Consider the following 20,455-nt stretch of genomic DNA (forward strand, 5'->3'; position numbering starts at 1 on the left):
CAAGCACACTCGGCCGAAAGACGAACAAGAGGTTGGGATCAGATAAGATGAGCACCAGATGCGCAGCCAAGTCTTTTACATGCCAGCAAACATGAATGACGGTAAAGGCCGATGTAGGAGTGTCTGCCAAGTGACCCATCATGTCTGTGAGCAATATCAGTCAGGCGGTGCATACTTGCTGCAGCGATGTAGTATAGTCCCCACAATGCCGATCGCATGTACAGACATTGCGATCCTGAACGGCGCGTTTCGTCGGCCTGTTGGTGCTGGTAAAGGGTGGAAGCAACACTGGCCAAGACCATTGAAGAAGGAGAATACAAGACAGGATATAAAGGTGTGCTTGTGCAGCACAGCTGAAGAACGTCAGCAGCCATTTTGGTCCATCTATATCATCGTTTTTCTAGTCAGAAATCATGAGCCAAACAATTCTCACCACTGCGCGTCTTGTTCTGCGCCCTCTCGCGCCCGAGCACAAGGACTTTTTGTTTCAGCTCGACTCTGACGCCGAAGTCATGAAGCATATCGGTTATGGAAAACCACTCAGTGCTGAAGACTCTGCCATTGTCCACAAGCTTCTCCTCGACACAGCATCATCCGGCAGTGGATCCGGCTGCTGGGTCGGATACCACAATGATGAGTGTGTTGGCTGGTGGGTCCTCTGCCCACATCAAAGCGAAGACACACCACCAAAGATCAACCTCGAAAGAGCTGAATTCGGCCTGCGCATCCTGCCGAAATTCTGGGGCCAAGGATTTGCAAAAGAGGCTTCACGCGAGCTGATCAGACACGGTTTCCAAGACCTGGGCATCAAGGAAGTTTTCGGCGACACCATGACGGTCAATACCGGGTCGAGAGCGACCATGTCTGCTTGCGGGATGAAATTGGTTCGCACGTTTTTCAACGTGTACGACACTCCACCAGCCGGGATTGAGGAAGGCGAGGTCGAATATCGTATCACTTTGGATGAATGGATGTCCCTGCAGAGAAAGACAGTGCTACAGCCTTGGCGGCAAGGTGCATCGTCGCTTGACAACACACAAACAGATGGGAAACGAGCTGCATTGGCGATGCCACTTGGCGTTACTGTGTAAAGTGCTCACTGAGTATTCAAATCTTCTGGCCAGGAATCGGTTCCTTGGGATCACCGCGCTGCTGGGGCATAGGTAGCTTGGGGATGTGTCGTAGCTCAGGGTCGAAGGATTGTAGTCAACGTCGTTCTCGGTAGAAGGATTTGCCAAGTTCCCGCTTCGTTAGTGTGCCCCATCCAACGTTCATCCTCCGCCTCCATCTCGGTTCAATGCGCCAGTATAGCAGGATCTAATCAATCATTCGGATCATCAGTGAGTCCAAGCGTCCTAGTTTTAGCTGGCATCTAATCAATCAACCGGATCACGCTGGGGCTCAATAGTCTCAGTAATCCTTCTACCGTCTCTTGGAGTCTTGGTATTTCTGCGCCAAGTAGACGCTTTCTCTAGTGCGCACCATTGTCTGCAGAACGAGGCGTTAGCCGCGACTTGGTAGAGTGTGCGCCCTGGTAGTCAACGACTCAGATCGCGCCTATGTTCCTGATTTGGCTCAAGTTAGATGATCTTGTCGCCCATGCGCAAATCAGATTAGATGAAGATATGGGTCTGCGCCGTTCATCTGCAGTGATCCTTCCCCCCATTCCGCCTCCGTGAGCTGATTCTCGCGCAGAATGTAACTTGTTCCAGCCTCCGATATCGAATCTCGCGCAAGTGGTTCCGGTTTGTTCCAGACATAAAAGTTTTTTTCCTTTGTCCTTGGGATAGCTGTGGAGGGGCGGTATTGAGCCCCACAAATCGGGTGGATGTTCGAATATATGAGGACTTTGGATCTGCTTGTTTCTTCTCGACATCTTTCCTGATTATCTTATCTATCTATCTATCTTCTTTTTGCATCAGCATCAGTCTGCAGTCATGTCGATCGCGACCAAGCTACGCAACTTCGTCATGGGTGACCCCAATGAGAGCGACACTGAGTCGGAAACTCATGTCGACTCGAACACTGAGACTCCCAAGGGTGACGGCACTGGCGCAGGATACCCAGCCAGCCACTCCAGCGAGAAGGCTGCACAGATCGATGAAGCCCAGCGTGGTGTTCAGAACATCCAGGCAACTACTCTTGCCTGGTCAAAGACTTCCCTCATCACGCTGTTGGTCCTGTAAGTCTCTGCGACAGATCATACTCCACGATCGTCTCACTGACACAAATAGCATCTGGGTCCTCTCCCTTGCCAATGGCTTCCGTGGTTCGATCTTGTACAGTTTGATCCCTTATGTGACCAGTGACTTCTCGTCGCACTCGCTCATCCCTGTCATCGACATTGTTGCCGGAGCCATGACATCTGCAGTATACATCCCAATGGCCAAACTCTTGGATGTTTGGGGTAGAGCCGAAGGTTTCGCCCTCATGGTTTTCTTCACCACCCTCGGCATGGTCTTGATGGCCGTCTCACACAATCTTGAGACTTTCTGCGCTGCACAGGTGAGTCGTTCAGTCGAGGCCGCACGATTTGTCCAGCGTCGCTGACATGTCCCAATCCAGTGCTTCTATTCCGTCGGAACGAATGGTCTTATCTACACTTACTGTGTACTCGCTGCCGACATAACCAATCTCAGAAATCGTGGCCTCGCGTTCGCTTTCACCTCCTCGCCATACATGATTACAGCTTTCGCCGGCTCAAAGGCCGCCGAAGGGTTTTTGTTGAACGTCAACTGGAGATGGGGCTTCGGAGCATTTGCAATCATCTTTCCCTGCGTGTGCGCTCCATTGTTCACAGTCCTCAAGTTCAACGAACACAAGGCCAAGAAGCAAGGACTCCTTGTCAAAAAAGAGAGCAGCGGACCGTTCACCATTGGCAAAGTCTGGCGCGCCCTTGTCGACTTCGATTGTGAGTTGCAAACCAATCAATGCAATAGTGTGTTGCGAATGCTGACAAGTTTGATCAGTGCTCGGTGTCGTTCTCTTCGCTGGTGGTCTGACAGTGTTCCTGCTGCCATTTACCCTGGCCACTTCAGCACCCAACGGATGGAAGACCGACTACATCATTGCCATGATCGTTGTGGGTATCGTCGTCTTGGGCCTCTTCACTCTCCATGAAATCTACCTTGCGCCTGTTCCGTTCTTGAAGAAAGAATATCTCCTCAACCGCACTGTGGTTTTCACCTGCCTCTTGGATGCGACCTACCAAATGTCGTACTACTGCTGGAACTCGTACTTCACATCCTTCCTCCAGGTCGTCAGCAACCTTGAGGTGGCCGAAGCTGGATACGTCAACAGTACCTTCTCAGTTGTCTCGGGATTCCTCCTATTCTGTGTTGGCTACCTTATCCGCAAGACTTGTCACTACAAGTGGCTGTTGTTCATCGCAGTCCCGTTGTATATCTTCGCCCTAGGCCTGATGATCCACTTCCGTCAACCCAACCAGTACATCGGCTACATCGTCATGTGCGAGATTTTCATCTCGGTCGGCGGCGCCATCATTACTCTTATTGTACAGCTGGCAGTTCTTGCTTCAGTCGACCATCAGCACGTCGCCGCTGTCTTGTCATTGCTTTACATTAGTGGTGGCGTTGGAGGTGCCATTGGTAGCACCATCTCGGGAGCCATTTGGACCAACACGTTCGAGGGTGGACTTGTGCGCTATCTGCCGGAGTCTGCCCAGGCAAACGTTACAACCATTTACGCCAGTCTCCCCGTCCAGCTCTCATATCCGGTCAACAGTCCCGAGCGCATCGGCATCCAGAAGGCGTACGGATATGCCCAGACGAGAATGCTGTCAGCAGGTGTTGGTCTGATGGGCCTGTCGCTCATCTGGATTGTCTTCATCAAGAACCTGAACGTCGGCAAAAACAGGCAGACCAAGGGTGTTGTCTTCTGAGCAACAGGTGCAAGAGGGACGGGAAGCGATGGCCTCGAGATGATCACGCGCGTAGAATAGCCAACAGATGGAGAAAGTTTTGCACAGGTCGTCGCAATTGATGTATCTTGTTTCTCTTTGCCCATGCTCTTTGTCCATATTGCTCGTGACGACAGGGGATACGGTTGTGCTGACGCTTAGCGGCGCGTTGAGTGCCACATGCCAGATTCCGAAGCTGATTGAGCGTGTCGCAGGAGCGGAAGCTTGTGGTCCAGTTTGTGGCTCCGCCGTTCGCGTCGTCGTCGAGGAGGCAGTCATCCGCCGTGGCAGTTCGTCGCGTTGATGCGGGAGTGTTTGATCATGCCAAGCACAACGCCGACGTCCTTCCTCGGCATCCCTCGGCTCTTCAAGCATCTGTCTGCCTTGCCCGTAGACCAGCCATACCACGCACCAAAGCAGACCATCAACTCCGGCGAGATGGTGTGGATACATTTGTATAGGGACACACGCGTAAATTCTCCTGGCTCTCGGTTGGGGGCAGGCTTCCGCGCGATCGCGGCCCAAGAGACTTGAAGTCATTCGCAACCTGCATCGAGATTCTGCAGCCCAGTCAGCTTCGCATGTATCAAGCTCAGTGGCAAGTCGGGAGCTGAGAGCACTGTTAGGGGTTGGTCACAGATTCAACGAGTCCTGCATCTGTCATGTTTTGATTTACCCATCACACACACCACGAGTGTACCTTTACGTCCTGTGCCTCCACTGTGTGGTATTCTGGAACGGCGATCGAATTGACGCCTCACTCTTTGACCTTGAAGCTTGTGCCTTTCGATGCTACATCACCACTCATCTCGTATTCGAGGCAGTGATTGTGGAGCACAAGCTTGCGACTATCGGAATCCTTCATGCAGAGTCGAAGCGCTTTTCGTGCCGCCCGCTCAGGCTCCTCACGTTGTTTATAAGATCAAGGCAATATCCGTTTTCTGGTCTTCCATTCAACTTACAGTGCAACATGACTTTCTTCCACCTCCTTACCGCATTGGCGGCTGCAGCACCCGCACTAGCAGCCATCTACCCTGTCTCCGTCCCTGCCGCTGCAGATGGGTCGGCGTTCTTCCCAGGTACCCAAAGTGGTGTTGGATCCTGGTACCGTGCGTCTTCGTCTCAAGACTCCACAAGTGGTACCGGGTGGTGCGGCAAGAAGTACACCGATAGCGACCCTGTCATCGCCGTGGTACGTGTTGAGCTCCGGAATTGGATGTGGCGATGCATTGTGTTGATGGATGATTCTCGCAGTATTTCACGGCTATGAGCGCAAACGATGCAACCTACAACTCTGATCAGAACGGCTGGAGGACCGCGACTAGAAAGTACTGCGGTCTGGAAGCTTTAGTAACCGATCCGGCAACTGGCAAGCAGAAGCTCATGTATATCGCTGACGCTTTTGACCCTCGCTATGTCACTGGCATGGGACACGTGAGTCGTGATAGGGACAGTGCGATCATGGAGGACATGCTGACCATATGATAGCCCAAAGCTTCTCTGGATATAATGCTCAATAGCTGGTCTGAGCTCTACGGGAAAAGTCCCAATGGCAACAAGAATCTCGTCATCAACCCTGTGCAATGGGTTCTTACTGGAAACATAAACACTCAGTGGACTGCTGATGGTGCTGTCTGGCCAACCAAGACGGGCGGTATACAGACAAAGACATCAACTTCTCCAGCGAAGACATGCGATTGGGGGTGAGTGAAGAACATCTCTGCCACAACAGCTCATACTGATAACGATCAGATGTCTCGGATGGGACTGCAGTGCCACAGTTCCCTGTCAATCTCCCAATGTATGCGTCAGCGGATATTGCAGAAGCAGTGCTGCCACCACAACCGTGCCAACTTCGGCACCGACGTGCTCCTGGGGGTAAGCATCAGGGATTTGCCACGACAAGTCAATTCTTTTGCTGACAAGATATACCAGATGCCTAGGTTGGGATTGCGGCGCATCTGTTCCTTGTCAGTCGCCCAACGTGTGTGTCAACAACTACTGCAGAGCCTCCGCCACTCCCAGCGCCTGCGCCGGATGTGAAGGCTCTTCCTGCGGTGCCTCCACGGCTTGCAATGCAGGTCTGACATGTTTGAGCCCTGAAGGCGTTTGCAAAAATGCTGCGTGCAATTGGGGGTAAGTCTTGTGTCTGTACAACCTCTGCGGTTGAACATCATCGCTGATCATTGTCTAGTTGTACCGGATGGAGCTGCAGTGCTTCTAGTCCTTGCCAGCTGCCGAACAAGTGCGTAGGTGGTGTCTGCCAATCCTCTTGAATCCATCTAGTCACGAGGTCGGCCTTCACGTAAGATCTGGAGGTCGCCTGTAGGAAGATATCGATTTCAACAAGATTAACAGGCTCATGCGGCAACTAAGAGATCAGACACCAGCGGACCGTAGGTATACAAGTCTGCATAAATAGAATGTCCGCGGATATCTGTATCTTTTAGCTGAAGCCAAGGATCGCGTTCAGAGTCAATGTCGAATTGTTGAATCATGAAACAGAGTTTACTGCTAGAGACAAGTTCCCCAGATCTAGTAATGTTTTGCTTCCACAACTATTCTCTCCATCGCTGTGTTTGAACCTCAGCAAAGCCAACGACTAAGTTAGCTTCTTCTGCTGGTTTATTCTTGATCATTAACATAGTCCAAGTGTCAAGCATGACTTTGAATTGTGCCCAGTCTTCCTCGGAAGAATAGTCCGTGCGATACACCACAAATCCCCAGTGTTGTCTCTGTCGAACGTATGAGAAGAGTGAGGACATTGGGACGACTTGAAATAGCAATAAGAGGAGTGTCAGTTAGAAAGCTAAAGGATGAGTATCTGAGATAGCCGAAAGATGTAGAGCAACTCTACTAAGTGGATAGAGCAGGAAAGAGAATTGAAAGGATTATTGTGCCGCCAAAACGTTGGGGGTAACAAGGCACTAGCGAGGTCAGAAACATTGAATCACGTCCCATGGAGCTCCCAAGAACTGCAGGATGAAGTACTTGGTCGATTCTCTCGGGCGTACAGTGCTAGAATCGAGACAAATGATGTTCGCTATGTTGTTGTTGATGATTTTCTGTCGCGAGCTTGTACATCTCCTTGCGGCAAAGTCTCGCCCTTGGTATGTTTCGACAGTCACAAAAGGCAGCCTGCTATCTCGGTAGACACTCACCCGAGCAACTTCGCTGACAGGTTGACCCTGGTCTGGTGGATATCTTTCCATCTCGACGTAAGCACGACAGTAATTACCTCAAATATGCACACAGTGGTATGTTTCATTCCTGTAAGACGATTGACAGTTCTACCTGGTGTCGCAATCATGCGCTTGTCCGCAAATTGTAGTTTCGGCTTGAATTCACCTCTCTCAATGCACATGCCATGAGGGCAGCACAGTCCTAGGACAACTCTGGGAAACACAATCGAAGGCTTTTTCCTGCACAAGTCTTCGATGTGTTATCATAAGCGATCAGGATCAGCACGAACTCGCGTGTATTTTACTCAGGTTCATGCGACCTGGAGGAACGAGTCAACCAGACGTTGTTGTCAGCATCTGGAAAAGCGCGGAGGGCAAACTCCGACGACGCGACGCGGTGGTTTTGGGACGTCAGATCACTTGCCTCATGCATGGATTTCAGCTACCCAGCTGCCGCTCGAACAGCCGCAGATGAGCTTGGTCAAGATTTATCAATCTATTGCGGTAACATGTCGCATAGCCGCTGCTGCTCACGCGCCATGTCAAGATCTCCCGCTATGCCTCGGTCCGAAGACGTCTACGATACCTGACCACTCCGCTGAACAAACACAGCCCCGTCACAAACCTGAACATCCACTCACCATGAAATCATGATCAAGCTTTACTCCCTGGCGGCATCGTGGGTCCTTTGAGCCTTCCGCCCGGTATACCGCAGAGCAGATGATGCTTGCTACAGCCTATACAGGGCTTGGCTTTGCTGGGCAAGCATATATCCACGACTTTACCCTCCTTGGCGATGCCGCAAGTCCAACTTCCGTCTCATAACGACAAACGCCACGAAGACGAAGTCCGCGAATGAGCAGTCCATCAAGGTTGACTAGCGAGGGGCAAGTAATTTACCCCAGGGGGGAACATGAATCCCCACAGTCTGAATGTATGCGGGGAGCTGGTCGTTTAGGGGAGGTCTAGCCTTTGATAAACTGTATAGCCGGCTTGGAAATACGCAGAGTGTGCGCTTGTAGGGAAATATCGCTTGCGGTATGCATCGTTCACTGCGGCTGGTAGGCGGATAATTTATCTTGAGGAGGAGGTAGGCACAATGGTGATCTGAACCAGGCTGGTGCTTCATCCGGAGAGATACAAAAGGTCTTCTGCTCTCCGCATATTGGGATTTACAACAGCAGATCTTCTCATTAATACGAGGGCTCGTCTGATCTTCTCGACGACATGCATCTCCCCAGCATCACTGCGGCTTTAGCCCTGATCGGCCTCAGTGCAGCCACTCCTGTCGAGTAAGATCATCTGTCGGTCGTTGTTCACAACTTTGTGACTGACAATGTATTCTTCAGCCTCGACGCTCGCACCCTTTCCAAGGACAAAGGACTCGCTCAATCCTGGACCTCCAAAGGACGCCAATACATCGGCACAGCCCTGACCATTCGCGATGACTCCGTTGAACAAGGCATCATCAAGTCTCCCACGGACTTCAACTCCATCACTCCCGAGAACGCCATGAAATGGGAGTCTACAGAGCCCAGTCGCAATAATTTCACCTTTGCCGGTGCCGACGCCATCATAGACTTTGCAGACAAGTACAAGAAGGAAGTCAGATGTCACACTCTGGTCTGGCATTCTCAATTGCCCGCCTGGGTTAGTGAGGGTAACTTTGACAACAAGACTTTGATTTCCATCATGGAGAATCACATCAAGAATGTTGCCGGTCGCTATAAGAATAAGTGCACCCACTGGGATGTGGTCAATGAAGGTGAGTTTCAACTCGTGATAAGCATCAATCACACAGTTCTGACACGTCCACAGCACTCGAAGAAGATGGCACTTACAGAAACTCGGTCTTCTACAAGACCATCGGAGAGGCATTCATCCCCATCTCCTTCCGCCTCGCCGCCAAGTACGCCGGCTCAAAGACAAAACTCTACTACAACGACTACAACCTTGAATACGGAAGCGCCAAAGCCCTGGGCGCACAGAGAATCCTCAAACTCGTCCAAAGCTACGGTGTTCAGATCGATGGTGTGGGTCTGCAGGCACATTTGACTTCCGAGTCTACGGCTTCCAGTGGTGGTGGTGTTACTCCTGATACCGATACCTTGACCAGAGTATTGAGATTATATGCTGATCTCGGTGTTGAGGTTGCATACACTGAGTTGGATGTCAGATTTACGACTCCGGTGACGAAGGAGAAGCTGAAGGCACAGGCGGATGCTTATGCCAGAGTCACTCAATCCTGCATCAATGTCAAGAGCTGTGTTGGTATCACTATTTGGGTAAGCTTGGTCCTCGATTACAATCTAGCAATGTGTACTGACAGTGATAGGGTGTTTCCGACAAGTACTCTTGGATTCCTGGTGTTTTCAAAACTGAGGGCGCGGCTTTGCTCTGGGATGAGCAGTTCAACAAGAAGCCTGCTTATGATTCTATGCTCAAGAGAATTCAGAAGTTTGACAAGTCTTGAGCGCCGTTTGACTTCTTCCGCCACGACCTACGATTGAGGGTAGGAGAAAGCGAATCGCAAATGGAAAGAATTGTTGTCAAACATTCAAATCTGTATCGATCTATCAGTCTTCGTTCTCTATGATCTATGTTCCAATCCCTTCCCATCAGCCATGTCCATGCTCAGGAGTGCAAGAAGGTCCATCTTCCCAAAAGAGCAATCTAGACCCTGTAAGTCGTGTAAGCCGCAGCAGGCTTCGTAGTAATACCCTCTCCCATAGACGTCTGATGCACCGGCAGCACACTCTGCCCACCAAACCTCTCCTCCCTCCTCAACTTTCTCGTCGTAACCGCCGCCCACAACGAAAAGGACCTAACACATCACCGTCAGCAAAAGCGTCCTCATGGAGAACCTGAATCAAAAGAAAAAACTCACGTCATGACCAAAGCCAACAAAATAATCACGACACTAATGCCGCAATAGGCACCTTTACAAAACCTCTGCATACCCATACCGGTGAGAACGACAACTGCAAGCCAGAACATGACCTCCAGACAGTTCAACACGAGATAGACTTTTGTGTTCCTCCAGCGCTTCAAGCTTCCTACGTGAGAAGTGAGAAGCTGATAGGCTATGACCACGATGGTCTTGACGCCCTATTCGCGGCGTAGTCAGTGATCTTTCTCCTTCTTCTTGACTCTTAAGATTAATTGACGGAAGGAGAAAGATTGACTTACCATGACGATAGCCATAGTATCGGAGCGGGTGATGGGGAGGAAAGAAGGCTTTTGACTGATGCGGACGCCGGTGAGGATTATGATGAGGGTGACGAGGGTGAGTTGGATGTAGTGCATGCGAGTCTTGAAGGAAGTGTTGAAGAAGGGGCTCTCGAGGAAAGACTTGATGTTGTCCATTGTTCGATTTGGCTTGTCTGGGTCTTCGTCTTGGGATGCTATGAGTTGGTGGGCACACTGATTGATGATTCAAGGTCGCTGTTTCTTGGATGATTGTCGATGAATGTCGCGGTGGATATCTGAAGAGAGAGGCTCAGAGGGACTGAATATGATGTCTTCCTACCTCGCATACATGCCTACCTTATATACATCTCCCTTTCGACATTTTGATGTTTGCTGCAATCGACATCTATGCAAGAGACGTCTATACGCGGATACGTATCTCCGTATTCCAGTTTCTACGACTCCGTATCCTCGTATTCTCGTATCACCTGCAAGCACAGAAGGGTCTGATGCAACACAACCCATCACTTGCGAGTCTTAGTGTCTTGGCTGCCATCTGAACGTCAGATGCCCAGAGATATCCAAGGAACTTAAACGTATCATGTAAAGGAATAGGCTGGTCATGGATGTCAAAACACGCTGTGATCTGCGCCTCATCAGACACGCAAGACCTTGAAGCACACGACATGTATGCAGCAAGGACACCAGTGGCAAGGCAGCAATGGTTGAAACATAGGTCAGTTTGACAAAAGCAAGCTGGCATAAATAGAATTCCCGAAAAGATATGTGTTTTCCGTGATGACAGGAAAAGACGCCGGCGTGGGCGGCCGCCAGTGAAAAAGACAAACGCCAAGTCTACAAAACTCGAAGCACAGCCATGAACTAACAGCCCATAGCACTTGCCAAAAAGATGATCTTTGCTGCCTTGCACCAGATCCGCGATTTTTCTGGCGAACTCTGAGGGATGGGTGTCGTAGACAAAACAAAAGATGAGGTCGTACCCGGGATCGAACTGGGATTACCGGAATCAGAATCCGAGGTGCTAACCATTACACTATACAACCTGCTGTTGCGTATTTCTCCGAATGGTCAGACTATCATCTCTACCCCATAAGACTCGAGCGGCATGACCACAGGTTTGATTTCGCGCTTGCAAACCCGCACGCAGGCACCTAGATGACCAAAAGCACAATCCAAACAAAGTCACACCTGATGATCAACTATTCTTGAAAAGATCGAAAAGACTTGATGTGGAAAATAAAGCTTCTAGCTTATTCATTAAAGGTAGACATTCCTCCGCATCATATTATGCGTGATAGGAAGTCATTCATCATCATCTAAGCTAAAAGAAAAAGAGATGTTTCTATGAACATTTGTGAAAGAGGAGACTTTTTTTGTCGAACACGCTTAGTGAGCAATAGGAACAGGCTCGCCGGCCTTTTCGTACTTGTAAACCTTGTCAGGGTCGGTGCCAATGACAGGGTTATGGTCATTGTGGCCATCCATGGTGGGGTCATGACCTTGCTGGGTAACGTGGTGGTCATCACGCTGAGAAAGGGTGTACTCCTCATCATCGATGTGCTTAAACAGGAACCAGAAGATGACAGTGAGGATACCGCCGGCAATGGCGCAACCACCAAAGTCCCAGGTGAGGTAGGGATCCTTAATGACGGCTGAGCAGGCAAGACCGATGAGGTAGGCGATGGCAGTGGAGAAGAGGTTGATGGCGGAGACGAGACCACGCATGTTTGGGGGTGCACGCGAGTAAGCAATACCGTAAGCGGGAACATTGATGAACAACTCGGAGATACCACCAATGGCGTAAGGGATGGCGACCCACCAGATGGTGATGGGAGCGACGAGGGACACACCGTCGGCGTCAACACAGGTCTCACTGGAACCGAACTTGCCGCAGGGTCCAAGCTTGTAGGCGTAGGAGTTCAAGACAGTGTAACCGATGCCACCAAGAGTCGAAAGAGCAAGACCAGTGGTCATACGAGCAACGGGTCCGTAGCGGATATGCCACTTGCGAAGAAGAGGGTAGAGACCGTAGTTGAGAACGGGAGCCATCAGGATGATGGAGAGAGAGTTGAAGTTGGAGATAACGTCATTGGGGACACCGTTGGTGGTAAGCATAGTGGTCAGGTAAGAGGCAGCGGAACCGATACCGTTGTCATTGAGGTACTGGATGGGGAAGAAACAGAAGATACCAGTGGCCTGGAACGTACGGCGAACATCCTCGACGAACTGGTCGTCCCAGCAAGTGGAGTAACCGGTACCCTTGGCAGCGATGACAGAAGGCTTAGCAGGCTCCCAGAAACCGTGACGACCGATTCTCTTGACACCACCAGCGCGGAAGCAGATGCTGAGAACCTTGAAGACGTTGGGGAGATCCGAGCCACCGGGTGGGTGAAGCACAAGGCGCTTGCGGAGGAACCAAAGGAGGGCGGGAAGAGGAATGTAGAGGATGAGGGGAATGAGGTATGCCAACCACCAGCCGACGTACTTCTCACAGTAAGCGGTAGCAACACCCATAAAACCGCCAATGTTGATCAGAAGGTAAAACCAGAGCATAGCACGCTCAGTTGAGGCCTCGGGATCAATGATGACTCTTTCACCCTTCTTGGTGGTGGTGACAACGGGAACGGTCTCAGGCATCTGATCAAGAAGGAGAGGAGAAACATTAGGCTTGAAGATACCTGGAAATGATATTAATAATTTGCGCATTATTACAGGGGAATTGGTTGGACATACCAGATCCGACGGCCAGCAAGTAAACGGAGACAAAGAAGGGACCCTTGGCAGCACCGCTGGCAAGAAGACTGGGAGCGGAAGCGCCAACCAGGAGAACGTGAGCAAGACCGAAGAGTAGCACACCCCAGCAGATGAGCTTGTAGCGACCAGTCTTTGCATCGGCGAGGTAACCAAAGAAGAGAGGAAGGGCGTAACAGAGAAGAGAGAACGACTGAGAGACAGCGTTGGCCTTGACTGTACCCATACCGAGAGCACCAGCAGTCTGCTGAGTGCCCTGAGCGGGAGCACCATATCCGTTACCACCAACAGGCATAGGACGGTTGACGAAGTTGCTGAAAAGAGGCTGGCAACCATAGTAGGAAGCGCGCTCACAGAACTCGACGATACAGATCATGTATGCGACAGTGGGGAGGGAACCAGGGATACGGCGCAAAGTCTTGCGCTCCTCCTCGGTAGGCTTGCCCTCATAATCCTCGGTGGTAAGACCAGGAGCATGGGCAGGCTCAGAACCAGATGTGTAAGGGTGCTTCTCGTCGAACGAGCGCTCTGGTGATATTTGGTCGGCCATGTTGATGTGTAGGTCGCAGGGGAAACGGCTGAACAGAAAGGAAAGCGCGCCCGAAGAGGGACGGCTTCACCTCATATACCTATCCTCACTCTCACAATTGGATGCAACCCCGGGGGCCTTCACTTGAGCATTGACCCTGCAGGCGAATGCCGGGTGCAACAACATGGGCGGGAGATAAGGCAAAGATCATCGTGGGATCCGAGGTAGGGTTGGAAGAGGCAATTCCTAGTCCATTCTACAACAGGCAGGTCAACAAAATCGGCCGCCGTTCGAGCCTCGAATCTCTTTCGCCGCCGAATAGTAAGGAACACGGCGCGACTCGGTCGAGTACGGAATGTTGCCGGGTGTCGCTCACCTGCCGCAAAAAGCTAGCACACGTTGAGACAAGTCCAGACCTGGGCATTCCCCAAGCTTCGCCAAACTTTTGTGATAAGCAAAGTAAAGACGTCGCCAAACCAAGCCAATTCTTGTCCTTCTGTCTCTGCATCAGTCTTGGTTGAGCTTATCACGCAATTTGACAGGAATCATAGACTTTGGATATTTTTGTTTATTAGCCATGCGCGAAGGAAGGCCGTACATGCGCGCCAGCGATTGATCTACTGCTAATACAACTCGGCGCATTGCGATAGCGTGCTCCTTGGCCTTACCCAACAACAACGACAAGCCTGAATCACATGGCTTGTCACTCGCAGGAACGAAGTCAGGGAAGGTTTGGAACACCAGCAATGACCACCACCACTCCAGGATGGGGCCACGGGTGAATGTGGAAATGTCGCGTGTGGACACGAAAAAGAGGAGATAACCGAAGCACGCGATCACAAGGCTGGTGTCGAGGAAAAGGGAAACCGCTTGTCAACGAAACTCTTTCCTTCGAATCAACGCGGAGGCGATCGTGGAGTAGCCAATCGGCGGGCTGGCCGACTATCTCGCCCGCCAAGCCACTACCACTATGACAATAGGCTACGTTTGACTGGTCGAAATTAGCACACGTTATTGATCCTTGTGCGCCTCATTCTAGTAGCATGCAAGGTCGCTTGTTCCTTGTTCCTTCGAGATGCCTGCTTGATGATGAGTTCGTGCATACAGCAAGAGTAACCGTGGCGGCGGCATGAGCGGAAGGGAAGGGGCGAGACGTTGCTGTTTGGCTTGTTCGACAAGCTGCATGAAGCATCGCTTATACCGAAGCTTATCATCGCCACAGGGAATCCTTCGACAAGGCTATTGGGAGATCATCGACCGTAAGTACCAACAAGAGGTAGTGGATGATACATTTGCCGCTATCTTGGACAGAGCCGCAGAGCGGAACGGCAGCAGTCCACCAGTGTCCGTGAAGCTCGTTGTCAGTTACATCAGATTAGCGGGGTCGTGAGTCGACCAGGCGTTCCTGCGATGCAACCTTACTATCACGACTTGTTTCTGGAAAAGGCATGCCATGCACGACCCGCTCATGCTTGGTGTATCTTGAACCAGTCTTTGCCACTTCCACTCACATCCGGGTTGATTTGGCATTTCCCTATCAAGGTCACTTCGCACATCTGTCTCAAAGCAGTTATAGGGGAGATAGGGATTCTGCGCACATCATGCGAACCACCAAGCGACATCACATTTGGTCAATTGGCAATTGACCCTGATGTGTCTCTCGGATGACGGCCCGTCATACATTCCAGAATCGTGGATCAACGTCGAGCTGCAGCTTCGCGAGTCAAAACAACATCACGCGGTCTCATGCGGAGTTGATGTGATTACTCGCGTGCGTCTGAAGCGGTCTGGCGTAATGGTTTCGCTCTACCCCTCACGGCGCCTCAATGCTTGGACAGGGCTGGAGATGGAAGCTTGTCCTTCCATACGATCAAAGACTTGAGACCGTCAAGTTTGACTGTTCAGTATCTGGGGAACTAACTCGTGAGCAGCGGCAACCACCCAACTCGCTGTCGACTTCACGATAAGCAACAACAACAACAATCTCCACCCGGGTAGGCCTGCTCTGAACCTACTCATCTCGGAGTAATTTCTCCGTAACTTAACCTCCTTCCTCCTTGGGTTGGCACATCCTTCGAGGATATAGCCATGAAAGCTTATGTCAACTTCCAATGTCCTTCTGGTCTCTGAGCGACTCCCGAGGTCCTTGGCCAAGGAGCTCATATGCCCCAAGCCCCCCCACTACTCGTTGTTGAATCAATCCTTCCGAGGTTTGCTGCAAAGGCTTGCAAAGGATCATACATACCGTATTCCACAAACGTGGCAGATATGATTAAAACACAGTGCCCAATCTTGCTGTATTTCATTTCGGTTCGCATGTAATCATTACCTGATGGTCACCCTTAATCGATGCCATGAAACGAGCTGTTCGAGATATTATCGCATGGCAGCTATTAGGATGCTCCCAAACAATAGCATGACCTCAGGTGACACAATTGCGCGAATCATGAACCCTCCGCACTCTTCCTACTCACTTTTGTCACAAATCAAACTCAAAAACAAATCGCGCGACATATTCTTTGCGACTCGAGCTTTTTCCTTGATCCTTCTTTATATATTTGCGCCGGCTGTGATGCAATTTATGCAATCAAAGACTTTCCAAAGAATACCAAAGAACACGCTATGTAGGGTTCTAAAATCGCCAATCTTCAGGAAAGAAAAGAATTTGATAAGGAAACAACAAAAAAAAGAAAGAAAAAAACCCGCCCCCCCCCCCCAAATCTTTCCTTTAGTTCCATACTTGGGCAGACTTCCCAAGCATAAAGTCGCAACGGGAATTTGCTTCCTTGTCTGCCACGGCACGCACCTCGCTGCCATTGACTTGCAAGATGGAGAAAGCGGTCGCGTTATTGCCGCTTTCGAGGTAGGTGGGCCAATAAGGTCTCTGCACGCCAGAAGAAGCGTCGTTTGGATCCATGTACTTGACAAACGCGAGCCAGTAGTCCTGCATTTTGGCCGACAGGCTTGGATCCTCGGTGTCTTTTGGTGAAGAGGTAAGGAAAGGCGCCATGGCTCCATGGATCTGAGTGCCGGCGTTGAATATCAGCTTGTAAGAAGGTAGGCCGGCATTGGCAAACGTGGCGGCGAGATTGTAGGTCGGACAATTGAAAAGGAAATCGCCGTAGATGGCTTGAGCGCGCCAGTAGATGGAATTTGTGGTCAGACCGGTCACATTCAGAGCTGATGAGAGAAAGGTCAGAATACCCGAGTCGAAGAACGGATCACTGAAAAATCTGCCGGTAAAAGCACTTGTGGGATAGAGCTGGTTCAGACGGCGGAAGAAAGCAGGGCCAGCTGTCGGCCACAACTTATCCAGATTGGATTGCGTTTGTTCAATGGTGTTGATACTGAAGTTCGTAAACGCTGCGCCTTCGTACGATGTATGATCGCACATGAGAGCGACCTTTGAGAAATGTCCAGCTGCGAGCTCCTGGGTGGGATAATCTTGTATGATTTTACCGTCAAGGACTGGGTTGTAGTAAAAGTCGCCATATGCGTAAAGACCAGATTTGTAGCCAGACTTGTAGGATGAATCGACGGCATCCTTAAGAGAGTGCTCGGACAAAGACCGAAGGCAAGATAGAGTAGAGCAATTACTTGCCGACAGCATATCGGCATACTGCGCATTGAGGATAGTCTGGTTCTTATATGTCAACATGCCAGCATACGACGAGATCGCTGCCCTGAACGGCGGCTCGGGCTCGCCACCATACATGACGACTTGGTTCACCACGGACCCACCACCTGCGCTTTCTCCCCAGATGGTGACCTTGGCTGGATCACCGCCGAAAGCGCGGATGTTACGTTGAACCCATTGCATAGCAGCTCTTTGATCGAGCAAGCCTGCATTCGCAGACCCGTCTTCTTGAACTGTGTCAGCAGAGAGGAAGCCATAGCCGCCTAGGCGATACTGGATCGAGACAAAGATGATACTCCCGTCCGAGCGGTTTACAAAATTCGATCCACCAGCGTTGGCTCCGTTGCCGAGAGTATAACCGCCGCCATGTATATGGAGGAGGACAGGAAGATTGACCGCTTCCACATCAGATGGAGTGAAAATATCAAGTTGGAGACAGTCTTCGCTACTTTTTATATCACCACCTGTGGCGGCAAAAGCTGATTGCAAGATGGGCACTGCCTGTGTCCATTGAGGATAGCCTTGAACACATTGGAAGGAGTGAGATGTGGCGTTCAGTACCTGTCCCTTGGTATAATTGTTCTGGCTCTCAATAGGTACTGGGGCGCGCCTGGGGCTAGTCAATTACCTGTTTATATTGACTGCAGGATATCGGACGTACCATCTGAGGTTTCCGGTAGGAGGCGCAGCGAACGGAATTCCGAGATAGGAGTTGACGCTGCATCTTGTCAACGAGTTGAAGGGAGCAGAGCTAGCACAACTACGTACCCCAGAGTGTCATTGCTGAACCCGCGAATACCGACGTAGCCAAGATCGACTTCGATAGGTGCAGCTGTGGAAAGTGGGCTGAGTGTGGCCAGGATGAGTGCGGCCACCAGAGGAGCAATTGTTGTTGGCATGGTGGAGTCAGATACAGGGATGAGAAGGAAGTTGAAAGGAGAGGACTCCAGCCTCTTATACATGGCAGGATAGAGACGAGGTGGACCATGACAACGTCACATTGCGTAGTCGGGACCATGCGGCATCGAGACAGTGCCACACAATCGCGTTGTCTGTGTCATGATCGAAATTTGATATGGTTTCAGAGAGAGCCGGAAGCTGACTCGATTGGGACTTTAGGAACATATGTCGGGAGTTGAAGTGCCTGAAGCGGATTTTGACTGACAGGTTCCTGGGGTATACGCCGTCGCATACGGCCCTGTGAAGTCATCGCCGGCAGCAGCATGCCGTGCTGATGAAAAGCTTTCGTGCGATCAATTCTTCCAAGTCGTCAAGACGAATTCACGAAGACGTGTCACGGCATTAAACATCAGGCAGAATGGTAAAGATTTGTTGGGTCAATGACAGATGAGCGAGCTCCCGTTGGTTTGTTGTGTTTCCGAACCACACGCCTATGTAGAACAGGAGATTTCGACAAGCCGGTCCACAAGTCTCCCATAGATTGGGAAAAGATTGCACAGGAGATGCAAGACTTGGCTCGCGTGGAATCAGCTGACTATTGATCAAGTGCCGCGCAATCGACAGCATCGCGATGATGGACGCCACATTCAAGAGGTAATCTGCGTAGGGTGACCGACACAACAGTCGCTGGCTAGGCTTTCAGGACACAGCTCCTTGTCAACTTAGGCACGGCCTCATTCGATGCAATCGAGAGCAAGCGTCGTGTCAAGCTGGAGAAAAAAAGATGGCATGGTCAGACCCTCAATGCTTGCATATTACAATGGGACTGTTCAGACAGGGATTTCTAATTCACGAGCGTACTCTTCCTCCTCCCTTCCCCAGCGACACCACCAATGGTAGCTTCATCGGCCTCACTTCCTCCTTGGTTTGCAAAAACCTTTCTTAAATGATTACACGCATTCAAATAATGCTGTTTGACACCCGGTGTCGGTTTGAGCGGATTAGGCGCCTTGTCCCAGCCATGCGGTACACTTTCTATCATTTTATAATGTACAGTCTTGTTGATGCCCTTTCCGGTGAGACGGTCACGGAATTTCTCACCTTCGCAGAGCAGCATGTCCCATTGACAAGTATGCATAATAATGTCTTGAGGGAGGGCTTCCGCGAGGAGGGAGGTGGGTGCGATGCCAGGGGATAGGTAAGGAGAGTCGAGGGGAATGGTGTCTGGAGGGTGGAGGTAGGATTCGTCGAACAGGTTTGTGAAGATGGCGGGCAGATCTTGGTCGGTGCGGACGGAAGTGTTGCGACGTTCCTCGCGAGTCTGGGTGTAGTCGCAGGAAGGATACCAAGGGACGATGGCGCAGAGGGAAACGGATTGGACAGTCTCGACTTGTTTGACCGACATCTGCTGTTTTTGGAGGGAGGCAAGGGTGGGGGCTTCGGTGTGGGAGCGGCTGCGGATGATGCGGTCGACGCTGAGAGAAGACGAGGCCGGGTCTTGTTGACGGGGCAGGCTGAGAAGGGAGGAAGAGGCACCCTGGCTTGTTTCGATCCTGCTAAACTCGCTCTGGTGGTCGTAGAGGCGGAGAGGGACGGTGAAGGCCATGTTGGCGCCGGAGCTGAAGCCGGAAAGGGCAATCTTGCGCTCGTCAATGCCGAGTTCGTTCGCGTTGTTGGCCATGTAGAGGACGGCGTCGACTCCATCTTCGACGGCGGTGGGGAAGGGGTTCTCGGGAGCAAGACGGTAGTCGACACTGACGACGACGGCACCACACTCATCGACGACGGTGCCACACCAGCGGGCATCGTCACTAGGGCTGCCCAGGGTGAAGCCTCCGCCGTGGAAGTTGATGACACAAGGGTACGTCTTCTTGGCAAAGTCTGTACGGCGATGCTTCTCATAGTCCTTGGGCACGTAAAAGTGCAGCTCGAATTGGCCGGGCACCGAGCTGACCGTTGCCTTGATGGTGCGTTTGAACGAGGGTTTCGGCGGGTGCGGAGGAGCCATGCGGTGCAGCAGCATACCGATGCCCATGAGGAACCGCCACATCTGGGCCTGCATGTGTAAGATCCACCGAGCACGCGCCGGCTCTGCGGCCTTCTTGGAAGGCGTCGTCGAGGGTCGGGGAGAGGCCGGCGGTTGCGGATAAGAGGGGGACGTCGAAGGGGAGATTTGTGGTGGAGGAGTTGGCGGGTCTGCGAAGTCGTGGCACTCGGTCTTCTGGCCGGCCGTCACGGCGATTGACGGTCGTTGTGTCGCCATGCTCGTTGCTGTCGTCGCGCTGGAGAGATGTGAAGTTTGTTGATGGCCCGTTGGTGGAATTCCA

General features: G+C 51.3%; 8 protein-coding genes across 8 annotated transcripts; 4 read left to right on the plus strand and 4 right to left on the minus strand.

Moving 5' to 3' along the window:
- The first annotated feature begins 106 nt into the window (after positions 1 to 106).
- On the plus strand, positions 107 to 1,444 carry AUEXF2481DRAFT_38989 (uncharacterized protein). The gene has a single exon (XM_013489079.1). It carries the CDS (start codon positions 414 to 416, stop codon positions 1,089 to 1,091), a length of 678 nt encoding a protein of 225 aa, XP_013344533.1. The 5' UTR covers positions 107 to 413; the 3' UTR covers positions 1,092 to 1,444.
- Positions 1,445 to 1,970: 526 nt separating this feature from the next.
- On the plus strand, positions 1,971 to 3,901 carry AUEXF2481DRAFT_64708 (uncharacterized protein; the record flags this gene model as incomplete). The annotated part of the gene is made up of 4 exons (XM_013489188.1): positions 1,971 to 2,182; positions 2,235 to 2,505; positions 2,566 to 2,938; positions 2,970 to 3,901. The coding sequence occupies 4 exons, from the start codon at positions 1,971 to 1,973 to the stop codon at positions 3,899 to 3,901; spliced, it is 1,788 nt and encodes a 595-aa protein (XP_013344642.1).
- An 801-nt stretch (positions 3,902 to 4,702) lies between these two features.
- On the plus strand, positions 4,703 to 6,336 carry AUEXF2481DRAFT_653028 (uncharacterized protein). Its single transcript, XM_013489244.1, has 6 exons — positions 4,703 to 5,111; positions 5,174 to 5,353; positions 5,408 to 5,622; positions 5,672 to 5,797; positions 5,855 to 6,055; positions 6,114 to 6,336. The coding sequence occupies exons 1-6, from the start codon at positions 4,890 to 4,892 to the stop codon at positions 6,193 to 6,195; spliced, it is 1,026 nt and encodes a 341-aa protein (XP_013344698.1). The 5' UTR covers positions 4,703 to 4,889; the 3' UTR covers positions 6,196 to 6,336.
- A 1,992-nt stretch (positions 6,337 to 8,328) lies between these two features.
- AUEXF2481DRAFT_28647 (glycoside hydrolase family 10 protein) lies at positions 8,329 to 9,574 on the plus strand (the record flags this gene model as incomplete). Its single annotated transcript, XM_013489024.1, has 4 exons — positions 8,329 to 8,393; positions 8,451 to 8,866; positions 8,920 to 9,386; positions 9,437 to 9,574. 4 exons carry the CDS (start codon positions 8,329 to 8,331, stop codon positions 9,572 to 9,574), a joined length of 1,086 nt encoding a protein of 361 aa, XP_013344478.1.
- A 200-nt stretch (positions 9,575 to 9,774) lies between these two features.
- On the minus strand, positions 9,775 to 10,579 carry AUEXF2481DRAFT_88082 (uncharacterized protein; the record flags this gene model as incomplete). Its single annotated transcript, XM_013489226.1, has 3 exons — positions 10,291 to 10,579; positions 9,989 to 10,209; positions 9,775 to 9,925 (listed from the first exon to the last, which is right to left on the minus strand). Exons 1-3 carry the CDS (start codon positions 10,465 to 10,467, stop codon positions 9,775 to 9,777), a joined length of 549 nt encoding a protein of 182 aa, XP_013344680.1. The 5' UTR covers positions 10,468 to 10,579.
- Positions 10,580 to 11,537: 958 nt separating this feature from the next.
- On the minus strand, positions 11,538 to 13,898 carry AUEXF2481DRAFT_107366 (uncharacterized protein). The gene is made up of 2 exons (XM_013489245.1): positions 13,045 to 13,898; positions 11,538 to 12,989 (listed from the first exon to the last, which is right to left on the minus strand). Exons 1-2 carry the CDS (start codon positions 13,610 to 13,612, stop codon positions 11,698 to 11,700), a joined length of 1,860 nt encoding a protein of 619 aa, XP_013344699.1. The 5' UTR covers positions 13,613 to 13,898; the 3' UTR covers positions 11,538 to 11,697.
- Positions 13,899 to 16,319: 2,421 nt separating this feature from the next.
- AUEXF2481DRAFT_4192 (uncharacterized protein) lies at positions 16,320 to 18,127 on the minus strand (the record flags this gene model as incomplete). The annotated part of the gene is made up of 3 exons (XM_013488934.1): positions 16,320 to 17,838; positions 17,890 to 17,946; positions 17,997 to 18,127. 3 exons carry the CDS (start codon positions 18,125 to 18,127, stop codon positions 16,320 to 16,322), a joined length of 1,707 nt encoding a protein of 568 aa, XP_013344388.1.
- Positions 18,128 to 18,972: 845 nt separating this feature from the next.
- AUEXF2481DRAFT_64903 (uncharacterized protein) lies at positions 18,973 to 20,391 on the minus strand (the record flags this gene model as incomplete). The annotated part of the gene is made up of 2 exons (XM_013489202.1): positions 18,973 to 19,582; positions 19,691 to 20,391. 2 exons carry the CDS (start codon positions 20,389 to 20,391, stop codon positions 18,973 to 18,975), a joined length of 1,311 nt encoding a protein of 436 aa, XP_013344656.1.
- Positions 20,392 to 20,455: the final 64 nt, after the last annotated feature.

This window comes from Aureobasidium subglaciale (assembly GCF_000721755.1).
Source record: "Aureobasidium subglaciale EXF-2481 unplaced genomic scaffold scaffold_8, whole genome shotgun sequence".
Taxonomy (NCBI): Eukaryota; Fungi; Ascomycota; class Dothideomycetes; order Dothideales; family Saccotheciaceae; genus Aureobasidium; species Aureobasidium subglaciale.

Excerpts from the sequence above, each read along its gene's own strand:
- AUEXF2481DRAFT_38989 (XM_013489079.1), top strand. The coding sequence starts at position 414 with ATGAGCCAAACAATTCTCACCACTGCGCGTCTTGTTCTGCGCCCTCTC.
- AUEXF2481DRAFT_653028 (XM_013489244.1), top strand. The coding sequence starts at position 4,890 with ATGACTTTCTTCCACCTCCTTACCGCATTGGCGGCTGCAGCACCCGCA. Across the intron at positions 5,112-5,173 it reads GCGACCCTGTCATCGCCGTG|TATTTCACGGCTATGAGCGC; the intron begins GTACGTGTTGAG and ends TGATTCTCGCAG. Across the intron at positions 5,798-5,854 it reads GCACCGACGTGCTCCTGGGG|ATGCCTAGGTTGGGATTGCG; the intron begins GTAAGCATCAGG and ends AAGATATACCAG.
- AUEXF2481DRAFT_107366 (XM_013489245.1), bottom strand. The coding sequence starts at position 13,612 with ATGGCCGACCAAATATCACCAGAGCGCTCGTTCGACGAGAAGCACCCT. Across the intron at positions 12,990-13,044 it reads CTTGCTGGCCGTCGGATCTG|GTATCTTCAAGCCTAATGTT; the intron begins GTATGTCCAACC and ends TATCATTTCCAG.